General features: G+C 48.3%; 2 protein-coding genes across 4 annotated transcripts in view; both read right to left on the bottom strand.

Moving 5' to 3' along the window:
- acss2 (acyl-CoA synthetase short chain family member 2) overlaps positions 1-9,067 on the bottom strand; it is a 20,712-nt gene extending 11,645 nt beyond the window's left edge. For all 3 annotated transcript variants that reach the window (XM_042225092.1, XM_042225091.1, XM_042225090.1), the window contains exons 1-5: positions 8,358-9,067; positions 6,259-6,454; positions 1,533-1,624; positions 1,296-1,399; positions 1,150-1,222 (exon numbers count right to left, since the gene is read on the bottom strand). In XM_042225092.1, the coding sequence (XP_042081026.1) occupies positions 1,150-1,222; positions 1,296-1,399; positions 1,533-1,624; positions 6,259-6,454; positions 8,358-8,481 (589 nt within the window). In that variant the 5' untranslated portion in view covers positions 8,482-9,067. The remainder of the gene's footprint in view (positions 1-1,149; positions 1,223-1,295; positions 1,400-1,532; positions 1,625-6,258; positions 6,455-8,357) is intronic.
- Positions 9,068-11,268: 2,201 nt separating this feature from the next.
- On the bottom strand, positions 11,269-19,797 carry LOC102309330 (microtubule-associated protein RP/EB family member 1). The gene is made up of 7 exons (XM_005933185.3): positions 19,609-19,797; positions 17,733-17,863; positions 17,193-17,338; positions 15,257-15,458; positions 15,037-15,146; positions 14,803-14,955; positions 11,269-14,255 (listed from the first exon to the last, which is right to left on the bottom strand). The coding sequence occupies exons 2-7, from the start codon at positions 17,851-17,853 to the stop codon at positions 14,211-14,213; spliced, it is 777 nt and encodes a 258-aa protein (XP_005933247.1). The 5' UTR covers positions 17,854-17,863; positions 19,609-19,797; the 3' UTR covers positions 11,269-14,210.
- Between the last annotated feature and the right edge of the window lie 1,929 nt (positions 19,798-21,726).

A 21,726-nucleotide genomic window follows, 5' to 3' on the forward strand; every position in this document is an offset into this window, starting at 1 on the left:
ACACACACACACACACACACTCCATTAGCTGGATTACAACCGTTGCTGGTTTCAGTAATCGGGGTTCAGACCGGGGACTCCTTCAGCTCAATGTCAGTAATAAATCTGCTTTAGTGCAGCAAAGAGCTGAAGTCAGCATCCTCCATTAATCAGTCAAACCTCCTGCGTGTCGGTCCGTCAGCTGATCAGATATGCTCTGCGTGGTTTCTGTACGCTGCTGCGTCACTCGAGCACACGGACCCCGACAGCCGAAGCTGTGACATCAGACTGGTGGAGCTCAGCTTTCACTGCAGCTCCATCAGCGAGTCACTCCCCATGTGCTCCACCTTCAGTCTGATCCTCGTCACTACAGCCAATCGCTCTCCCTTCCAGCAGAGCTGATGGGAAATGCTCTGCTTTACGCAGCAGCACCTGTGATGGTCACAGGTTAACTTTAGCTTTACTGTAAGATCCCAGCTTTAAAAATCCTCAGCGCCTAGTTTAAGGACGGATGCTTCCTCGCGATAACGTGCACACGGATTAACAAAGCATCAACTCTGCAGCTACGCCTGCACCAGTTTACCGAACCTCCACCTGTGCTGGTCACAGTTAACGGCAGCCACAGAGGCACCGGGCCTCATGATCTGCTTACAGGATGAATGAGTGTGTGGCCAATAACGCAGCAGATTAACTGGATTATATCACCACCCTCTAATCCAGCTAATAAGACTGAATATTGGCCCCAACTCAGCACCTCGGCCAGCGCCTCTCTTCACCGCCACGTCCAGCTTGGTGGGTGAAACGCGTGTGCACGCTGCATAAAAGGTGAAAGCGTGAACTCAAAGGTGCGCGTTTGGTATGAGATCATCAGGACGAATAAACGAGCAACATAAACGCTCCACCCTGACGCCGCGAGCGTCCCGGCTCCACCTCTGGGTGAAGACAGAGATCAATAAAGATGGAATGATTGGCGTGAGCAGCTTTTCGTGGGTCTGGATCTCGCTCCCCAGTTAACTCGGCCATTTCACCTTTTTTACAACCCACGAGTAGCTTATTGTCCAACCAAAGGAGGTCAGAGGTCAAGGTGAGACTCAACACTGCTACCACCCCCCTGCAGGTTTAAGGATATCTTTAATGAGCGGGAACTTGTTGCAGGTGCGTGAGGCTGACCTGCAGTGATGAGCAGGCAGCACTGAGAGTCCACGATCCTCTCACACAGAGACTCTGCAGAGAAACCTGCAAACTGAGAGCAGCAGACCAGCGTTAGCCTCCATCTTTAACTCAAACCACCGTGTTCACGGGAGTCTGCAGCTCACCACGATGGAGTGGACCGCTCCGATGCGTACGCACGCCAACATGGCGACCACCAGTTCGACCACCATGGGCATGTATATGGACACGCGGTCGCCCTTCTTCACGCCTGGAGACAAAAAAGAGAAGCGTGCAGGATTTATGACTGATCCAAATATCTGAGCACATAAAACCATCGTGAACGAAACCTTTCACTTCATAGAGCGCTGAGAGGGGGCGGTGCCAGCGAGCGGATAACTCACCCTGAGCTTTCAGGACGTTGGCGAACTGACAGACTCTCTGCAGCAGCTCCCTGTAGGTCACCGTCAGCTCGTCGCCGGGGTCGTTGCCCTCCCTGAAATCAGCATTCAACACATGCATTAAAAACAAACAACAAGATGTAAGGTTTCCTCACATCTCGATGCTTTCGTCCTCCGAGAGTCGATGACCTTGAGATCAGGAAACGCATCACTAACACGCGACACCGGGCCTGTCACACGAGCTGATGAGCTCGACGGTCACTTTCCTGATTAAAGCCTCTGCTCTTTGTGCTCGCCAACGTCCGTCACATCGATTTCTGTGCTTGCGACCAAAATCTTGGTTTCTGGTTTGTGTTGCACTGTTTTAAGCTCAGAGATCAGTGACTGCGTACACACAACTTCCACACAAACATAGGGTGTAATTGTTAGCATTCAGCCTCTGCGATGCGTTCCTGAGGCCACAAAGCTGAGAGGAAGTTACAGTGAGCGTCGGCGGGAGGCTCCATGATGCACAGGAGTCGTTCAGGATCAAATCAAACCCTGAGCAGTCTCTCCTCTAGCTAATGTTAGCCAATGCTAGCTCGGCTAAGCTGGCTGCTGGTTTCACATCATTTTAAATCAGCCAAAGTTAAAAACCGTCACTGGATTCACGCAGCGCGGCACCAAAGAGCAGCAGAGGCGTGATACTCAGAACAGTCAGGCTGATAACGGCGCTGCTGGTACTACGTGACAGAAATCTGCACTTTGATTCAGTTTTCCACTGAACGGTCCCAGAGGTTAAAGTAACTGAGGGCCATCAACGACTTCATCAGGCCTCTGTGCAGGAAAACACTGATGTTCATGCTCTCTCAGAACAGGAGGTCACGTCCATCCAGCAGCACACTCGTGTAATAAGGTCAGCCTCCATGTAACGACCAACCAAAGCAGAAATTTGGGCAATTTCTCATATTTATAGATCCTGAAGGAGCCACACTGTGTTTGGGTGAAACTAATGATTGAATGACCTTTTACCCCAGACTGGACAAACCGGTTTTGGTGTTCCTTTAAGAAAAACAACTCACAAACCAACCAGAGCAGAAACTCCAAGTCTTGGCACAGACTTGGTCTTGAGCAATCTTCACATTGTTGAAGTTGCCTCATGAAAACTTTCTGCTTTTTCACAACACGGCGTCATTCTGGCCGTTTCGGGAACTTGCAACAGCGACACTCGAGGGCACATCCTCCCTCCCTCTCCTGCAGACGCGTGCAGTTTGCAGGGATGAGATGAAGCCTTTAGAGCAGACAGAGGCGGACGAGCTGCGACAGCTCTGCCTCTGCAGCTCGCCTGGCAGCTCGCCTCGCAGCGTTGCAGGCTGCAGACAGAATAATGTGGCTCAGATCCCACGTGGACAAACTCGACTACAAACAGCACCAAAAAACTGCAACTACAACCTCACACGCCTGCAGATACACACACAGGCGCCCCCCTCACCCTCCTGTTAGATACACCGACATCGCCTCATTTACACACCTGCTGTCCACGCTGCCTGGACGCCGGTGAATCATCTCTCAGCTAGTTGAGTTCACCAACTCCAAACTGGAACCAGCCCAGAACGTCGCTCTGTTCAGTGTAGTGCAGCTGCTCATTACACCTGAAAGTGTTTGACTGCTGTTCGGAGCGCAGATGAAATTTGGCACAAACCAGGATTGAGGTTTATTTTTAAAAATAAACATCTAAAAATAAGTTGCATACATTTCAGATCAAAGGCTGATTTTACAGTGAGATGTGAAAACTTGTCAGTTTTACTTTCATAGTGTTGAACTTACAAACTTGCTAAAGAAAGAAAACGTTTCTTTCACAACAGGAAACTAACACCAAACACGTTTCAGCTGCTTTCTAGAGCTTCGTGTTTGCCGTAAGAATGACGTTACGCTCGGCGGGGAAAAGCTGCATAAATTTGACACGTTTCAGGTGTAAACGTGCTTCTTCTGGCTCTCGCTCGTTTGTCGTCCAGTACGGACTGGTATCAGCTGCACAACCAGAACCTCAGCACCAGCTGGGATCCCAATCTGCCTCTGTCTGCAGCAGCGAGGGGCGCTTCAACACTGCTGTGTGCACGTGCATGAGCGTGCACGAGCGTGTGATGGTGGGAGGGCCGCTCACATATCTGAGCGGTCTCTGTGACCCGCCTGCTGCTCTCAGCTGATTGGGACTCACAGCATGCAGCTGTGCTGAGGTCCCGACCTCTGCAGGCACTTCCAGGCTGATATCCGAGCTGCCGGGTCCGCGTGCCCGCCGTCGGGCTCACGCCCCTCTGGCGTGACTGATTGTGTGGAGGTGCTGGGCCATTTATAGCACCACCACATTAACACTTTCAGAGCTGCACACGTGTCTGTTTGTGCATACAGGAGTCTCAGCAAGCAGTTACAGCACGACCAGAAAACACCTCTGACATCATTTGTTTTAAATTTGAGCCACATCGTTTAATTAGATCGTTAAACGGGACTGCGCACGTTCCCGAGCAGCAGCAGCTAATCTGGTGTTAACTTCTTCAGTGTTTAACAAGCTAACGCACACACTCTGGAAGCAAACACTCCAACAAAAGGTCACGGCGCTTCTTAGCCCAGTCATCACAGCAGCCTGTGTTAGAGGAACACACACACACACACACACCTATAAATACACAACAGTGTTGGATTTATTTTCAACACTTGGCTCAAACGTCACTGAGACTCCAGGAGCTGTGAGGAGGTTTTTCACCGTCTCACAAAGATCAGACTCAGTCGCTCCGGGTCCTCTCCCCACTCAGAGGGGACCTGCTCAGGGTCTCACGCTCTGAGGAAAGAAGGTCAATACAGGAAAAGGCAAAAAACCCTTAAAATCAGCGGAGCTTCGACTCCATAACCAGCACTGAAACGACCCTGATAAAAACATTAAAATATATTATATTAGCTCCGCCTTGTTAAAGCAAGCTTCCTTCTAGTTGGCTGCCCCACACAAACAGGTGGGTGGAGCCTCTGACATCAGGGGCGTCAAACCTTCTCTCACCCCAACCAATCACAGCAGATGGCCCCGCCCCTCCCTGAGCCTGGTTCTGCCGGAGGTTTTTCCTGTTAAAAGGGAGTTTTTCTTCCCCACTGTCACCAAAGTGCTCATAGGGGTCATATGATTGTTGGGTTTTCTCGGTATCACCTTGAGGCGACTGTTGTTGGATAAATAAAACTAAATCGAATGAAACTGTGAAGTCAAGCCTGGAGTTTTAAAAACATGACATGTTAGACTCGCTTCTCACTGCTTTGTTATTAATGCCTGAGCATTTTCAGTTTAAATCCTCTAAAACAAACTGAGGTCAGTGATTTATGTGACAGGTTTAATGCTTCCTGCAGGGATTTCTCTCTGCTGCAGGCAGCCCACAGGTAATTCAGCTCTGACACGGGAACAGAAATGTCGAGTCTTAAAGGTGATCAGCTGCACTCGTGTGGAAACATTTTATTACTTCGAGCATTAATCAATAACCAGATTAATCTGCTGGATGACACTCAGCAAACTTTGGACTGAACCTTCTGGATGCTTTCCAGAGATTGGTGGATAAAAGCCCTCCAGGCCTCTCCAGTGACCTGCTGCTGCTTTCAGAAGCTCTGCTCGCAGCATCCACTCCTCTGTGACCACAGGACAGTGACGCAACGATGAAAGGAAGCCTGAGAGGGCAGAGCTGGCTTATCTAAAATGCCATTTATGTTCAAGTCTCTCAGACTTAAATCATTTTTATTCTGACGTGAAGATGAAACATTTTCTTCCTCCTCAGGCTGTGAGCTTCAGTGACGTCACTCGTTTCAGATTCATGGTTGATAAACCCAACCACACAATCTGTTTGAGAGACGGAGACAAGAGGACGGCGGTGTACCATGTGCCCGTGCTCGGTCCTGCTACTGTTAGTGTTGTATCAGCCCCAAGAACGAATGGCTGGCTTGGACATGACAGCCAAAGTTCAAAGGTCGTGAGAACAAGATGCAGCTACTCAGAGGCCAAAAGCATTTTTAATATTTTATATATTTGAGCCTGTTGTTTATATTTTTCCAGAATCTCGTATTTCCTTTTTTTTTTTTTTTTTAAATATGAGCTTTTACATATTATTTCTATGCAAGTGTTATTTTATTCGCCGAGTTCCTGCATTATCATCATTTTTAACTCATTGCTCTGATTAAGCTATTCCACTTGCATTTAATGTTTTGGCGTCTGTAACACAAACATCTGGGATAAGGTCGCTCCTCACTGGTCGTGTGCTGGCTCACTGTAGCAACCAAACAGCAGTCACACCTTTGCTTTGTGCCAGTGCAGGTAAGACTGATGGAGAAACTCGCGTCTGTTTGGCTTTATTCACACCTGAGATTCACGATGTCGCCCCCACCCATGAACCAGCCCCCGCCTGCACGTGTCTGCCGGGGTCAGGGACTGGAGTCGTGCCTCTCTGTCCTCAGGGCGGACGAGCAGACTCAGCTGAGACGCCGAGTGAGTTCAGAGGGAGAGTCCTGCTGGCCCGACAACCGTCATGAGATGAAACTGGTTTTTGTTCTCCAGCTGTTTACCCCGACTCACCAGTTTACAGGACCCAGAGATAAGAACACAGCTAACAGTGCTAATTTTATTTTAGTTATTTATTAGGGGGGGGTCTCTTGATCAGAGTACACACACGCACGCCTGCATAACCGTGCGCTCATAGATCTGCTGAAATCACAGACACACACTGACCAGAAGAAGGCGACTTTATCGGCGAGCTTCTTCTCGTGGACGTTGCGGTCGAGCAGGTTGTAGCAGATGTTGGTGGACGCTCCCTCCATGCACTTGATGTAGATTTCTCCTTTGGTCACATCAAAGTTGTAGTCGAGGAACTGACCCGTGTGCTTGGTCTTCCAGAAGAAGTCCTTAGCAACGTCGCCCCAGAACTCTGCGGGACAGGAAGTAAGAGCGATCAGAGGGAGACGCATCAGTTTGCACATGAACTGTACGACTATTACAACAAACAGTGAATAAACATGGGGTTGCGTTTCCTTCAGTTACACACCCCGACGCATCTTCCATCACCACGAGCATCACTCCGTCTGTGACATCATCGTTAGCGTGGAAATACCAATGTACCCTTACACTGTATTATTACCGCAGTAACATCCTGGTACCATTTATTCTTCTCTTTGTTGTATCACATCATTGCGTGGTTACATTGTAACCGCCGTGTTACAGTATTTTACGCCCTGTTGTTCTTCCTGAGGACAGTTTGTTCCAAGTACAGAGTTTATGCTCGTTACAAATACAGTTCATATTAAATATGTCTGCCCTCCTGACGCACTGCTCTGATGTGTTTACAGTTTGTTTTTAACACACACACACACACACCTGAAAAGGTGTCGCTTACAGCAGAGCCTATAAACAGCCGGCTTTAATCACTGTTAATAATCAACCAGCTCAGGTTAAACTGTTTAACAGCTGCTGCTGCAGCCAGACGCCGCTTTGCAACGTTTTCCTCTAAAAACTGTCATCTGTGCATGAAGCCTGCAGCACAGACCGGCTGATATCATGCTTTACACACCTCCCTCCAGGAAACCACCTGAGCAGGTAAAACTACTTCCTTACTGCCACCAAACTAAAATAATCTCAAAGTTCATGTCTATGGGTTACACTAAACTACACTTATTACAAACAGAACAGCAAAACTTTCTTTCAAGTCATAAAGAGCAGTTTCATGTTATTTTTGCCCAAGCGGTCATTTAGCTTCTGAAACAGAACAAAGATGACATGAGTCCAGAAATATTCAGTCTGATGAAAAAAGAAAAAGGTCCTGAAAACTGGAGTATTTCATCCAGAGAACTGTGGATTTTTAAAATGCTGCTCATTTCCAGCTCGCTGGTTTTATTCTTGGACTCAGCTGAGCAGCTTTGCATGGTTTTATGTGACACTCTGCTACATGTTTAATTTTATAGATGCTGAACCTTTTCAGCTTCTTCGGCCTATTGGTATCAAAGTTGTTTCCCATTACAATAAATGGATTACATAAATGCTTGGATCATTCATTGTCACCCTCACTAAACTTTGACGGCTTTAACAGCAGCCTGCGTAGCCACGATGCCAACACGCCGTTGTGTTTCCAGAGGTGACCACATGTGGATGAGAGGGTGGAGTCAAAGGTATCACCAAATGCTGTGCGGTCACCAAGCTGCATCCTTGGACCGTATTAGTGCATCAACCCGGAGCACCGCCTTCTCAGATGATTAGTGCAGTGACCTCACAGCAGACATTACTGGTCACATGATGTCATTACAAAGCTCCAAAAGGCTCCAACAGCACAAACACGATCCAGAGGTCCAGTTCTGGGACTATGGGTACCGACTCAGTGCTGGCGCCTCCGCTGGTCACTAGAGGAACTGCAGCTTTCACACCCAAAATCTTGTGTTTCTTTTTGTATTTAATCCATTTCATCTTTTTAAAAGTTGGATTTGTGGTTTTCAGCTAACTGGTAAGACTAAATTGGTCTCCATGGTCTCTGGCTATGATGTCACTGCACCTGCCTGATCGCTTGAATCCAAACCAAAGAGCGGAAAATGTCACAGATCAAAGGAGAGCACAGAGGGCACGCGCAGGGAGCGGTGCATCTGTACATGAAGACAGGTCTACACTCCACCCCGGTGCGCGTGCACTCCCGGACTATCTGCACCTGCCCATTCACACTTTATAAGTTTAGCTGACTGTACGATGACGTTTCTGCACTTCTGCTTTAACCCTGACCCATCACCTGTGTCACCTGGGGTCGCAGGTGTCGTCTTTGCTACCTGAGCTACCGTTTTGAGGAGACTCACCGTCCGGGTTGTCCACGGACTTCATGTAGAGCTCTCTGTACTTGTCGAAACTCGGGACGTGAGCCTCCTTCAGCTCCTCGGAGCCGTGGAACACGTTCTCCTGCGGGGGTTTCTCAGGGATCATGTCTGAAACTCGAGCCGTGAGCTCAGCTTCCAAAAGAAACAACGGGTCTAGCGGGCAGGTGTCCTTCAGCTGCAATTAATGAATGGTGGCTACGAGGCTAGCAGGGTGCCAGCTAACGGCTAGCAGCAAAGTTCATTTAGACTTCCTTGTTCTGCAGGAGCTTTTTTTTTTTGTTGAGCTTCCGCTCAGACTTTATGTGCAGAAGCCGAGCTTGGACCGTAAACTCGCAGGTGCGTCTGTAAACCGGATCCCAGGTGAGTGTGGGTGCAGCTCCCGTGGACTCTGTCCGCTCCTCTCGAGGAAAGTCCTGCAGAGCGGACACGGAGCAGCTAACAGGCTAACGCGCTGAGCTAACAGCCTTCAGGAGAAAGAGAATTCACACGCGTGCGCAGAAGATTCCTCCCGCTTCAGCGTGTAAAGTGTGTTCTGGATAAATGTGGGCAGCAGTTGGACCTCTGGCCGAGCAGAGCCTGTGTGGACTCTCCGAAGGAGCCGCTGAGAGGGTTTCGTCTCTGAGCTGACAGGTCGCAGCTCCTTCTTTTTCTTCTTCTGCTCCAGGAAAGCGTGTGGCGCTGAGCCCTGTTTGGCTCCAGGGGCAGCCAATCAGAGATCACCGCTGATTCGCGGACGCACGGAACTGTAAGAATTTACAGTACTAACAATAATAAACAGGGCTGGTGCTGCATTCAAGTGCTTCTCACACAGGGTATAAGATAGTAAAAGTTTTATTTATTCAATTTTGGCTCAGTCTCGGTACTGTGCAAAAGTCTTGAACTTACATTGTGCTGGGAAAATGAGAAATAGGTAAAGCGATGAATGGAAATCCAGTTTAGAAGCCAAAAACAGAATTTATGTGATTCTAATGACCGTCAAGTCGGACAGATGGTGTTGCACGGTGAATCCAACTCTTATGGAACTTATGGAACTTTTTTGTGTTCAATCCATGCGTTTTAAGTTTACCTGTGACAGAGCTTCATCCTTAGAATTACTCAAATATATTTTGCAATTCCAGAAGCGGAAGTGAATGGAAGGGTGGTGTTTTGAGGCTAGTTTCATTTTTCCTTAGATTATTGATAACGGTCCAATGCTGCACCCTTGTGGGCACAGCTGTGTATTACAGCAGTCCCTCATATCATATTTTTTATCTATTTATTTTTTAAGTATTTGAGTCAATCCGGCAGCATTTCTCTGAGACAGCATTTCTCTGAGGAGAGCGGTCTCAGAAGCTCATGACCCGTTATTGATCCTCGTGAAAGAGAAAAATCTTTAATTATACATTTATCACTCAGTCTCCTCCTAATCAGTTTTTATTCTGTAGGATGAGCGGTGGCTCGACAGAGCTCTGACTGTTTGTCAGCCTGGCTACAGAGCTGAAGAGAAACCTGGGGTTGTTCTTATTTTCTTCAATCAGTGATGAATAGTAAGATGTTCTGGCTTTGCGGAGGGCTTTCTTATAAAGCTGCAAACTATTTCTCCAGGCTAAATGATGATCCTCTAAATTTGTGACACGCCATTTCCTCTCCAGATTACGAGTCATCTGCTTTAGGGTACGTGTTTGAGAATTATACCACGGAGTCAGGTACTTCTGATTAGAGACCTTAGTTTTCACAGGAGCTACAGTATCCAGAGTCGTACGTAGTGAGGAGGAGAAATTATTAACAAGATAATCGACCTCTGTTGGGGTAGCGTTCAGATAGCTGCTCTGCTGTGTGTTGGTACAGGGCATTGAAGTCATAACAGTGGGTGGATTATATTCTTAAACTTAGTTACAGCGCTTTCAGAAAGACATCTACTGTGATGAAGTCTACTCTCCACCGCTGTGTAATCAATTATTGTAAATGTAAATGTTATCAGGATATTATACTGTAATCGGCTCACCAGCCACTTTATTAGGTACACCTTGGTAGTACTGGGCTGGACCCCCTTTAATACTTCTTGGCTCAGATTCAACAATATATTCTGGTGACATGACATCATCATGACATCATACAGCTGCAGCACCCATAATGAGAATCTCCTGAACATCCCGAAGCTGCTCTGCTGGACTGAGATCTGTGACTGCGGAGGTCGTCCGAGGACAGCGAACTAATCGTCATGGTGAGGAAACCAGTTTGGTCTTAGCTTTGAGATGTCGGAAATCTGGGATTCATAGAGTATTCCTCTGACGCCGTCACAAGCCATCAGCAACCACCCTGAGTAGGCTTAAACGATGCTCGGCTGGTCCTGAAACCCCCCAGCAGCAACCTGAACACGGACGCTCTCGTGACGTTCACACCACAGATGCGCTTCACACACCAGTGCATAAACACTACAAAGCTTTCCTCCAGTTAAAACAAGGCCAGCCTCAGGTGGTGGCTGTGGAGACCTTTACAAACACATGTACATTTTTGGCCTTTAAGGATTCAAGATCTTTGTGATTATCAGCGTTAACTGAGAATCGAACCTGAAACATATCTGTAGCTCATCATCATCCACTCACTGCTGACAGAGCAGAAAGAGCCTCGTCGTCTCAGAGCTCACATCAGCAGCTGGAAGCTTAGAGGCACATCTGGGAAGAGCAGAGGAGTGAGCTCAGCTCCTGCTGTGACTCACACCATCGCTGCTTCAGGAGAACATCTGGACCTCCTGCAGATGTTAAGACTCAAAACCCAGCAGACCAAAAAAACCCATCATAGCTTTGCTGCCTCTCTGAGTGGTTTTTAACAAACACCTGAAGGATTGTTTTCCTGTCATCGCCAAGTTGGAGCGCGATTCTGTGGAAAGGAGGAGAAACAGCCGACTCAGGCGTGGAAATACTGTTTTATTGTCTGTACGAAACTTTATTAAAGAAGTATAACAAACACAGAGAAGCCCGGACAGAGAAGACTCGGGTGCCGCTTGGCCCGCGGCGTGCACGCTTATCGGCACAGAGCGTTAAAAGGGGAGAGAGGTCAGAGGTCAGTCAAGCATCATTACCTTTAAAGCGAGTATTTCCCTTCGCTCAGACACGTTCTGTACCAGTCAGACATGAAACACCACCACAGTCCTTCTAACGCTTACAGTGACACACTTATTATCGTTCCAGCAGACCGCAGTCCGCGTTCAGAAGTGAAAAAAAAAAACTCTCAGCACAAAGACAGAAGCGCCGGTAACCTGATCACCTGATGTTGGCAGTGCGGAGGAAGTAACGCCGCTCTTCCACCAGCGTGATGCTGGGACCTCGCCCTCAGAGGTTCTCCAAGAACAGAGCAGCTGTGTCCAGGTGAAGATGCTCCGTACCAGCTCTGGAGTGGCTACTGGGACCACAGGGGTGGAAGAATAGAACCATTACCTCTTTTCTACCAACGCTGTGCTGCTGAGAGCCCAACATGGCGGAGGGTCAGCGGCTGAAGAAGACGTTTATGCTACTGAAGACAGCGGTAAGTGTGGACGCAGCAATGCCGCCATGCTGTTGCTGTTTCGGTTCAACATCAAATACCTCCGAGCACAGACGAGCATTCTTTAGACCAAACCCAAGCTCACTTCCTGCTCCTCTAATCCCCTCAAAACAAGATTTAGACAGAAAGTCACAGTTCCACGCCGACGTGTTTTTTTCCTAACAGTTCAGAGCTTCGTGTGAATTTTACTGAAGGTTTTTACTGGTTTGGAGGGGCGGGCCTTAATGGGGTCAGTCTCTAGGGAAGCTCCGCCTCCAGTTCCTCACGCCACCAGCTTTAACGTGACGCCAGCAAAAGTTTCAACAAATTCATTCGGACAAACGTGCCAAAATACAGTTCACGTAAAGTTTAATGTTTAATTGTCTTCACCCCCACCCATCTCCACCACCTCTGCCCGGCCGCCAGGGCTTCTGATCCGCCTGTTTTAACTCCGCCCACTCGTCACTATGACGGAGCTAAACGGCACACGCAAAAAATAAAATTAGAAAAAAAAGAAACGCAAACAAATAAAAAATTAAAAAGTTCGTTGATTTTTTTCAAGAATGCAGAAATGTCTCTTTCCAGAAAGAAACCCAAAACCACACTCGGGTCCCTCCGCCCGTGAGAGAGCTGTAACCGGCGGATGGAGACGGCAGAGGGAAATAGTTCCTGCATAAAACGGCTCACGAGTGCTTTTTCTTTTGCGTGGATCACATTCTTCTGGAAAGAGAGATCCCTGCAGAGCTTTCAAACCTGCTTTTGTGCCTTTATGAACTTTCACATCAGTCGCATTAATCAGAAGCCAGACTACAACTTAAACTAGGAGACTACTTCAGTTTTCCTCCTCGGGTCCGAAAGCAACACGTGCTGCAGCACAGACCAAAAAACTAGCCGGTAACCCCGCCCCGAGGCTCCGAGGCTCCGCCCGCTCTTCCAGAAAATACATTCTGAAAAAGATGGAGAAACGAAAAGATCGGAGACGCTGAAGGCAACAAGCAGGAGAGCGGACCGAGCCTCAGCCGGACACTTTTGGGAGCGTTTGATGGAAGACGGACGCCGAGCGTTTCCCCACAACGACCTCCAGACTGACAGTAAACGCACAAACAGTGCACACACACACACACACACACACACACACACACACACAGTAAAGAAAGAAAGATTAAGGCCATCGATGGAACATTTCAGAAACTGGGCTCCAGTCAGACCCACGACAGCGCTGCAGGGACGTGTATGCAGACTCGCAGTGATTCCCACGCGCTTCCTTCAGCACGCTAAGCAATACGCTTAAACCCCGACGCAGGACACGCCGAACTCTAACAGGGAGCGTCCGCAGACAGACCCAATCGGCCGCGAGCCCGAAAGAGCCGGACAGGCTTTTAAACCGCGCGCACAGATTGAAGACGAGCTGACTACTGTGCAAACCAAAGAGGGGGTCGTTTAAGGTTACAGCGAGTGCATCAGAGGGGCGGAGTCAGTGACAGCACAGCCTGAGGGTGGAGGTACCCCACCCTCTGCCCTGGAGCGCACAGCATTTGGATTTTCCATGATGTGTAAGGGCCGCTGCAGGAAACAGACAAAGCAATCTGGTTTGGTTCTTTTTTACTAAACATTGTCGTGTTGATCAGAAGGCTGCCAAACGCAAACACGTCCTGCAGTTTGTTAGGAAGCCTGACGTGTCCGATGTGCTACCAGGAACATTTTCAGTGTGAGGGAAAAATCTCTGCGCTGACGTGGCTGCGATCAGAAAGGTGAACAACACGTGCCAAACACAAAAACACAACCAGTGGAGAGAGGTGGGAGGCGTGAAGAACAGGAGCATCAATTTACAAAAGCTCAGCACAAATAAAGATGGTGGAAGAAGGCCAGCAGACGAGCCGGCGGCGCCGCGTCCCAGACTAAACCTGCACAAACCCTCAGCGGGTTCGCTCGGAATGTGTCGGGATTAGTTTGGGAGGTCGGCCGGGTCTGCGGAGGAGGATCTCCACGTTTCATTTCAAACACACACAGACAGACACACACACACAGAGAACATCATCACCGTGTTTTCAAATCAAAGTTCGTTACAAACACCAGATATGTTTGTTGGCACCATCCGGTTTTGGGAAAGATGGAGTAACAGGGGGAGGCGGGGCCGAGGCTTCGCGGTAAAGGATGTTTGTCGAAGGCGAGACGAAGGAGAAGTCCAGCAGGTACTTTTGGGGGAGGGGGGGGGGTCAAGCTGAGACCGGGTTCAGCGCTGGATATAAAAACCAAAGGCTCGGCTTGATCGGGGTGTGGAGGCGGGTTGGTGGGCGAGGACGTCTACGAGAAACGTTGCTGCAGTCTTGAATATTAAAACTCCTCCTGATCCTCAGCGTCCGGTATGACGAAGCCCTCCTGGAGACAAACGCAGACGGGACACAGTTTTAGGCTCAGCACGAAATGTCACTTCCGGTTTGCACTACAAACCAATCATGTGCCGTGCTGCATTATATCAAATGAAAGTGTGTGTGTGTCCAGTGAAGAAGCACTTTTTAAATGTGTTTACAGTCAAAGTGCCGACGTGTGTTTAGGATCCTTCCCGAGGAGCTTTTGGAAGTTTTGGCATCGCCTGCGGCCGAGAGCCACAAACCACACCAACGAGTTCAAGAGCGCATTTAAAAAAACAACATTAATCTGCATAAACACAATAATGATACATGTGTGTAAATGAAGCAGCAGCGTGGGAGGCTGGCACAGTGAGCTGCATGCCTCTGCAAGAATCCACAGCAGCTGTTCACACTGCAACAAATGGCACTTCCTGTGAGGAACACGGAGCGCATTTCAGCCAATCAGGTGTGAGGGATGTCTGGTGTGTCATATCTGAGCTGCAGAGTAAAAATGGATCCTCCAGTTCTGTAATTTAGCCACGTGATACATGAATTATTGAAAGCTAATCACTCACGTCTGTGGCGTAGAGGATGTCGACGATCCTCTGCAGCGTCGGGTCGCCCTCGCCTTCCTTCTCCTGGCAGATCAGCTCGATGTTCCTCAGCTTTCCAAAATAAAAGTCTCTCTCCTTCTCCATGTCCTGGATGGTGGATTTCAGCATCTCCATCTGTGGACGAAGATAAAGACACCTGATCAGCACTCCTCGCCTCGCCGTCATCCTTACAGAGGCGACAGTCTGCCCTCTGACCTCATTGATGAGCTCAGCCACCTCCTCGTCGTTTCCTCCCGTCCCCGCCTTCTTCGCACTGACCGGAGCCACCTTGGGCGCCACCTTAGCCACGGGGGGCCTCTGAGGAGCTGAGGAGAAATTAGAAGGTCAGCGACACGATCAAAACTTCAGCACTTCTAAACCCGTCTGTAACCGTCACCCATCTGAAATCTGACCAATCAGACGTGTCGGCTCTTACCTTGATTGAGGGCCTTTTTGGGTGGTTTGTTGAGGGCTGACGTGGCGGGGTTGGGCGTGGGCATGGCGTCCTGCCCCTGTCTCGCCTCCACGGGGTCGTACTCCTTTCCGTCGTAGTTGGCGTCGAAGAACTTCTTGAACCACTGTACGAACTCGAAGTTATCCTGGAACTTCCCCTTCACCAGTTTGTCCACCGGAATGATCTGGAAGAGACGGAGAAATGGCGCCAGGCTGTTAGCAGCGCTCTGACTGCAGGGTTTACATAAAAACTCAAGTTTCATCACTTTTGTCTCTTTGACATTTAAAGTTCGACGGACATCATATTAGTCCCACCCTGGACCGACACAGAGTCCCGTTAAACCATCTACAGCAGCGGAGTCCAACTCCAGGCCTCGGGCGCCGGTGTCCTGCTGGTTTTAGATCTCAGCCTGGGTCAGCACACCTGAATCAAATGATTAGTTCACGACCAGACCTCTGGTGGACATTATTTAGCCATTTACATCAGCTGATAACGCCGGCCCTCGAGTCCCCCCACCTGACATGTTCATTCTTTCCGTTTTGTCATTTGCCAGAATGAAATTAACCGTTCAGAACAATCAGACCTCAGGTTTGTTTCTGCACCAGCTCACCACCACCTCTCGTTCCAAACAAGCGCCTCGTCACGAAGAGTCATGAATTCAACGTTCTCGTCTCCGCCCGTCGAGCTGCAGCAGGATCGTCTCTGCAGCTCTCTGGACTGCACACGTCTGAAGCGCACAGAGTTAAAAACCTTCTGGAAGGAGCTCAGAGATCATCCCGAAAGAAACACGTTTGGATCCAGAGGACAAACTGAGCCGACATTAATGAAGCTCAGTTTGCTAAAAAGACCAGAGAACAGGAAGCACCAGAAACAAAGAAACTTCCACTAATGCGAATAAAAGAGACAAAGTCAAACAGAGACTTTCAAAGGTTTGAGGAGCTTTTTTCAACCCTCAAAGATGTGCAGCGAGCCGAGCACAAAGCGAGTCCGGTCTGATTCACACACTGCTGTAAGAACAGGTGTTTGGTTACAGATCACAGCTGTTGGCGAGGGAGCGCCGCGCTCCTCCGCTGCCTTTATGTTTGCACTGTCTTTAAAGCTTTTAAATAGCGTTAGTAAAAAGAAATACAAAGCAAATGTGCACGTTCAAAGCTCGCTGGGACATTTCCTGAGCCGCACCAACATGTCCTCACTCCTCTGCTGCTCTAATGGGACCATCACTTCCTGAACTTCATCCTTTATTCATTCGGACTGAGAGCATAAAGTCATCAGGTAAGCGTTTACTGAGCTCAGAGATCGGGAGGGCACTCGTTTGCTCTCAGCTCCGAGAAAGTGGGCGTGGCGTCAGTGGTGGCGTCTTTGCAGAACAGCGCTTAGAGGCCGGGGGTCAGCCGGGATCAGCCGCAATTCCTTGCGTTCACGCTGTACGCAGGACTTGTGTCCTCGCTTCAGCTGAACGACTTCACTGTGGCAGGAACAGTGTAGCATGTAATTAGCTGTGGATTTCCCACAGAAACCAAATCCTCGCTAATCCTCAGAGTGATTCACGTCGCTCAGGCCGAACACACCCCTGCTCCAGTTACGCCAATGCTTCCTGCGGCTGCTTCACAACAAAAGACCATCACTAGGAAACCACAGGAAGGTGGTAATCCTTCATGTTTTAATATGAGATCAGTTCACAGCAGCAGGCGTCTCTCTTCATGCTGCGAGGTAAAGAACCAGCGACGTGATGTACCGCGAGCAAAACGGCTTCACGACAGAGCGGTGCGGTCTGCATCCGTACGAACACGATTTCAGTCGTCAAACAGAAACGTTTAAACACGTTATTATTATTGTCTGCATCTGTGAAACGGATGGTCTCAACATCTGAGGATTGTGCGTCGCCGCCAACAGAAACTCATCAATGAGCATGACTTACTTTGTCGACGCCCATCTTTTTGAAGGCCACCTGCAGAAGCTTGAAGTTGTGGATGTACTCGTGCTCGAGCTTGGCCCCGAACTTCACTTTCTTCAAAGGCACAGAGTTGGGAAACAGCATGTCCATGAACTGGCAGTAAGCAGCACCTGGACACAGGAAACACTTTGACTACAGGCGGAGAGGAAACACCGCGTCAACGGCGGCGTCACACACCACAAGAAATCAAAACTGACAAACTGCACGTTTGATTTTAGAAATAGCTTTAATCGTCTCTTTCCTGTTCGCTGTGTGATGTAACCCACACAGTGATAGAAGTCACATGCTAACGCCTCAGGATACGGAGACGAGAAGAGCGTGAGGCCACAGAAAGGTTAGTGTGACTGAATCTGTTCAACGGTGACCTGAAAGGGTCAGAATAGGGTTTGTAGACTAATCTGATCATCACCTGACGTACGTTTAGGTGTCAAATATGAAGGCGGTCCCTCGGCGAGCTGCAGATTTAAGAGAACGGCACAAAGAGTGCTGAAAGTCCTCGCTTACCTGAGCACAGCATTTCTATCTTGGTGAGGTTCATCTGTAGAGACTCGTTGATCCACACGAGCATGTCATGGCGACTTAAGTTGTCGCTGGTCACTGAGGTCGAGTACACGTTCACAGCCATCGTCGGTCACCTGACCACACAGACACACACACACACACACACACACACTTACATGGTGGCCATCACACCGACAGCTCGTCGGGTTGTTACTGTCACTTTAAACCTGCTCGATCAGGACCTCGTCAATGAGGATGACCCGATTAGATAAATCCTCTACTCTGTGGAAACACTGGACTACTTTTTGAATTAATCTGCTGAAAAGTAATTGTTTTGGTTTGTCAAATTTCAGAACAAAGGACATGAAATGCAGTTTGATCACAGTAAACTCAGAATTTCTGTTTTTCAGACAAGACAAACAAAAAAAGCACGACTTCCTGTCCTTTTGTGATGGAAACGGGTGAAATGTGGATCTGAACCGACTCTTTGGCGTTTGCTCGTACTTGCAGGCCCGTCTGTGGCTCTGCGTCAGATAACGAGCTGCAACCTTCGGCCAACATTTAATCTGCCGCTGAGGACGAGGCTGCAGGCACACCCAGATACAAACCTCCGAGATGAGCACAATTTAAAACTCAAAGCATTTTATCTACAGGAGCAGTCGCAGTTTTCTGAGTCAGCGGCAAAAATCACAAACTAAACAGACAGCAGTCCCGACGATGCCTGTTTCAGGTATGTCCTCTGCAGCTGGAGGTCAGTGCTACACAATGTACAGATGTGGTCAGCTGTCACATCTTAAAGGCCAAAACGTGGTTATTGTAGGAGTCATCTGTAAGCAGCCTTCACACCAAGAGATCCTCTCAGGAGAGGAAGCTGAATGCCATCGATGACCAGCAGAAAATCTACAGCAGAGCAAATGCTCCTGGGCAGGTAGTAAACACTGACAGGTCCATCAGCTGATTTCATTTAGTGACATCACTGTGAATGTTGCTACAAAAACTTGTGTGATTCAGCAACAGTGTCATCATGCTTACAGCTGTTTACAGGAAGCTGAGCAGACAGTGGGCGGAGTCACGTATGGTGAGGTACCAACCAGGTCGTGAAGGTTAATAAACGGACATCTTTCCCAGCCAACAACCATCAGTTGTCAGTCTGAAAGTAACAGTGACGCATTTGTTGGGTTTTTTTGTTTTCCTTATCACAAACAAACCATCTTCCAACATTTATTCAAATATTATTCAAATATCATCTCCAGTAAATGCAGATTAGCATATTTCTCAAAGAAGAAAAGTTGGTTTTATCTTTGCTGTTAAATACAGATTTTCGTTTTCTTTATTCAGAGGACCAAAAATAAAGTTTTAAAGGTGGGCAGTGGCCCCTGTAGCTGACCAGATGAGGCCGGGCTCCTGAGCTGTGAGGAAGTGACCGTTAGCCACACGCTGCTAACATTAGCGGTGATCAGCAACGTCAGGTCCGCGGCTCCAAGCACCGAACGGGTCAGCGTCCGGCTCACTGGGAAGACACTGGCCGAGCTCCGCTATCTGTGTTAATATTAGAAAGCTCGGTCATCGGCTAAACGCGCCCACACCGGCCGGCTGAGTCAGTCACCTCCCGGACCTGCAGGCGGTCCGCCCCCCCGCCCTGAAGCACCGCCCGGTTAGCTCCCGTTAGCCTCGGCCATTATTGAGTCAAACCTCCTCGGATAAGAGCCGTTAATAGCGGTTTAAACCGTCACCGTACCGGCAGCTGCCAGAGCTGGAGCTCGGTCCCGGGGTGCCCGGTCCGAGGCTCCGGGATCGCACGGTTCTAGCTACATGCTAACACTGAAGCTAACAGAGCGCGCCGCCGTTATCCAGCCGCTCCGGCCGGCTTCAAACCTACCTGCAGCCGGTGTTCTTTCGCGGTTCTCGAACTTGGAGCTTTTACTCTTCTCAGCGGGAAATGTTTCTCATAAAAACAAACAACCTGCGCTCGTTTCGACGTTTGTTCCTCTTCTGCTTTTTCTTCTCTTCCTCACGTCCACTCTGCCGGCAGCGGAAGAAGCGATGCGATGACGTCAATACGTAAAGGGAAACGCCTAAACGTAAGGACGGCGGACGGAAGCGAGACGTCAGAACAAAATGGTCTATGGTGAGGTCATTATTCATAAAAAGGATTATTTTCAATAAATTCATCATTCACGACAAAAACATCCTCATGTTATAGGAGCAGCGGGTCAGGTTTACGTCACTCAGTGACGTATCGACATCCCAATAACCATAGTAACATCATTTTCCTCCTGTAGTGACACAGAAACATGTGCACTCCCACCTCCTGCAGCAGCAGGCCTTCACTCTGCTATCACAGGAAGCTGAATAATGGAAGAACAGCCTAGCTTACATTTACATGGAGATTTTAGGAGCTTAACGCCAAATAAAGACCACACGAGAGAAGAGATGAACTGATTTTACTGAAAAACGGCCACCACCTGAATCTGTTGGTATTAATCAGAATCAGAATCAGAATCAGAATACTTTATTCATCCCGAGGGAAATTAGGGGTTACAGCAGGCAGCACGCTAATGGCGCATGCGCACTCACAAAGGAACCTTCTGACCAACTATACACAAACATCACATTGGGCAGACATGTCAGAAGGTAGGCTGATAGGAAAAAACAACGAAAATACATTACACGAGGTAAGAGGAGGAGAAAAAAAAAACTCCACTCAGACTGAGCTCCTAGTGGGAGAACAGTTTGATAAAAGAAAAAACACCTCAGCACAAAAGCACATGATTATCAATACACCATAGAAAGGGCCCAAAGAACCACAGCACAGTCACCGAAATCTTCATCGTCTCAGTTTGAACTTCAGCAGGTCGTCTTCACCGTGTGTGAGCTGCTGCCACACGATTGGCCGATTAGACATTTGTGTCATGGGCAGTTGAAGAGGCGTACCTAACAAAGTGGCAGGTGAGTGTATTTATTTTTGCCCTGCTCTCACACAGCTGCTAAAATCCACCAGGACTGCACACCAATGTTCCCTCTGTTTCATGTGTCTGAGCAAGCACACCAACTCCCTGAGCGTCCCTTGGACCACTGTGAGCAGCAGCAGACGTGTGCACTGTGGTCACGCCAGCATCCAATCCATGCAAGTTACAGCTTATTAAAATAATCAAATTACAGCATTTATGTTAGACGACTTTTAATTAACTGGTTTAGCCCACTTACAATGACAATTTAAAAAAAATCTTGTCCATGTCCTGTGTGGCATGTTAACCAGTGTTGGGTAAGTTACTTTAAATTAGTAACTTAGCTACATTACTAGTTACTTCTATCAAAAGTAACTCAGTTACTTCAAGTTACTCGTTACTTTCAGAGTAACTAGTTACTAGGGAAAGTAACTTTGGGTTTTCTCAGAATTCTCTTGTTAATGTGTTGCTTCCGTAACTGGATATCCAGCGAGATTGACAGTCTTCTAGCTTGCTTACTTGCCACAGTGCACTGTGCCACCTACCAATAGAAAGGAAAAAATAATGTGCACATTTCCACGAGAGAAATCCCACGCCTGATTCTATCCTAGCCTGCTTTTTACATCCAACACAAAAACTGCAGTCGTGGTGCTTTCGATTGTACTCAGAACTCGGAAATTCTGCCTTCTGAATAGGAAGATGTAGGTAACACCAGACTGCAGATGAGCTGCTTACAGGGCTGGATCAGCTTAAACGTGCTGCTGTTGTTTACCACGACATCCGCTGGTTTCCTCTTTCGGCGCAAAGTGAGCAATAAACAAACAAGAGAGAAAAGCCGATCAGCTGATCATTGATCAGTTTCAAGATTGAAGTAGAAACAGGAGAGAGAGCTAGAGAGGATGAGAGGAGAAGAGGCAGCTGTGCAGCGTAAACACAGAATAACTCCAGCTTTGTGTCTTTTTTATTGTAGCTGAAGTCCAGGACAAACTGTTCCTTTTCACCTCAATACGAAACGCGCAATATTTTCTCTGAATACGAGACGATTATGG

Source organism: Haplochromis burtoni, unplaced genomic scaffold (assembly GCF_018398535.1).
Source record: "Haplochromis burtoni strain Fernald_Lab_line unplaced genomic scaffold, NCSU_Asbu1 Contig_159, whole genome shotgun sequence".
Taxonomy (NCBI): domain Eukaryota; kingdom Metazoa; phylum Chordata; class Actinopteri; order Cichliformes; family Cichlidae; genus Haplochromis; species Haplochromis burtoni.

Coding starts and splice junctions, on each gene's coding strand:
- LOC102309330 (XM_005933185.3), bottom strand. CDS start 17,853: ATGGCTGTGAACGTGTACTCGACCTCAGTGACCAGCGACAACTTAAGT. Junction 17,339..17,732: donor GATAGAAATGCTGTGCTCAG/GTAAGCGAGGAC, acceptor TCCTGTGTCCAG/GTGCTGCTTACTGCCAGTTC. Junction 14,256..14,802: donor ACATCCTCTACGCCACAGAC/GTGAGTGATTAG, acceptor GTTTGTCTCCAG/GAGGGCTTCGTCATACCGGA.